General features: G+C 50.4%; 1 protein-coding gene across 1 annotated transcript; it reads left to right on the forward strand.

The window, feature by feature from the left end:
- Positions 1-100: 100 nt before the first annotated feature.
- Pmar_PMAR019373 (dolichyl glycosyltransferase, putative) lies at positions 101-1339 on the forward strand (the record flags this gene model as incomplete). Its single annotated transcript, XM_002767783.1, has 7 exons — positions 101-187; positions 411-550; positions 592-684; positions 730-809; positions 852-989; positions 1033-1143; positions 1187-1339. Coding segments are annotated over 7 exons (802 nt in total), but the record flags the coding sequence as incomplete, so codon positions are not given.
- Positions 1340-1471: the final 132 nt, after the last annotated feature.

Consider the following 1471-nt stretch of genomic DNA (forward strand, 5'->3'; position numbering starts at 1 on the left):
CTCCTCGAACTCGTAGTGGTAGTGCTCGCCACACAGCTGTAGTCTACTGCTATAATGTACGCCATGTATGGAAGTATGCCGTGGTTTATAGTGTTCTTAGTTACAACGGAGAACTGCAGCCGATGCTCAGCCGGATGTTCCCCTTCGACAGGGGTCTCACACACGCCTATTGGGCACCCAACGTCTGGTGAGTTATATATTTTGTGGGGGATATGCACAAGTTCAGCTACATGTGTTGGTAACTATAAGAAAACTCTGAGGACATTTCTGGGGAATTCATATTGGTTTCTTTACCCTAGTTATGTGTAAATTCTTTAATTAGTGGGGGAACTTCTGAGATCAGCTGAGGAAACTAAAAATATATTTAAATACTGTCTTTTACTCGGAGAAGCTGACCGCGTTGATGGCAGGGCTCTATACTACGGTGCTGATGTGGTGTTGGCTAAGTTGAAAGGCCTCCCTGGATCGGCCTTTACGCACGGTTTGGTCCAAGTGATGGACCCTACAGTTCTCCCTCCCATTCGACCGATCCACGCCTTGCTAGCTACTGGTAGTATCTATTACTATAAGAGTCCATCGTAGTTGTCTTAGTTGCCGTCTATCTTCCCATACTCACTGGTATAGTCCGGGAGTCTGGCCGGCCTCATGGTAGTCAAAGAAGGTTGCTGTTCTGGTCTACTATGGGTAAGGCGCGCTTGGACGGTGACACGACGAGACTCTTCCCATCAGGTAGCAGTGCGTCATTCATGTGCGGATGGCATGTCCATGAGAAGGCCCTGGTTACAGTCGTGGCCCCTATGATGTTGGAGGTACGATGCTTCCCAATGACCCTGGTCGACTCCTCGGTTCAGATTATCCTCAAGAGGGATCTCCACGGCTCTTGTCGCTACGTGACAGCAGTAGCCTCCCTCTCAACCTTCATGATGGCCTCCCTGCTGCCCCTTCTACCCGATTCCCCCCCAGAGCTAGGCCTCAAGTGGACCCTCACGGTAGCGGCCTCTCCAGCCCCAATGGTCACGTCATTTCTGTCAGTTGCTCTCGTGGTCGATCGATTGCTGCATTGCCTCCATGAGTGCCGACGGTGGAAGGTTCCATCGCTACGTAGTGGCCATAACGGCGACGGCCTGTGTTATGCATCAATGGGTGAGGAGGCATCAGTCTATCCTCTATTACTGTTTCTGTTCAGATTCTACCGGCAGTGTTGCCTTCTATGACCTTCGCTCCGCTCATGTTCATCAGCGTCTTTTGCTCCATTGGGGTGACCATTTCTCTGTTAGCCTGCTATTGGTTCTCTACTGATCATCTACTGAGCTTCGACGACGATGGGAAGAGGAATTGATTGCTCTGTGCGTTATGTCTAGTTTTTATACTTTCCTCAACATTCTGTGTCTTGCGTTGTTCCTAGGGAGGTGAGGGTATCGCTTCAGAGAATGTTGTACTACCAATTGGGTCGGCGACGGGCCACAGCGGC

Source organism: Perkinsus marinus (genome assembly GCF_000006405.1).
Source record: "Perkinsus marinus ATCC 50983 genomic scaffold scf_1104296970028, whole genome shotgun sequence".
Taxonomy (NCBI): domain Eukaryota; phylum Perkinsozoa; order Perkinsida; family Perkinsidae; genus Perkinsus; species Perkinsus marinus.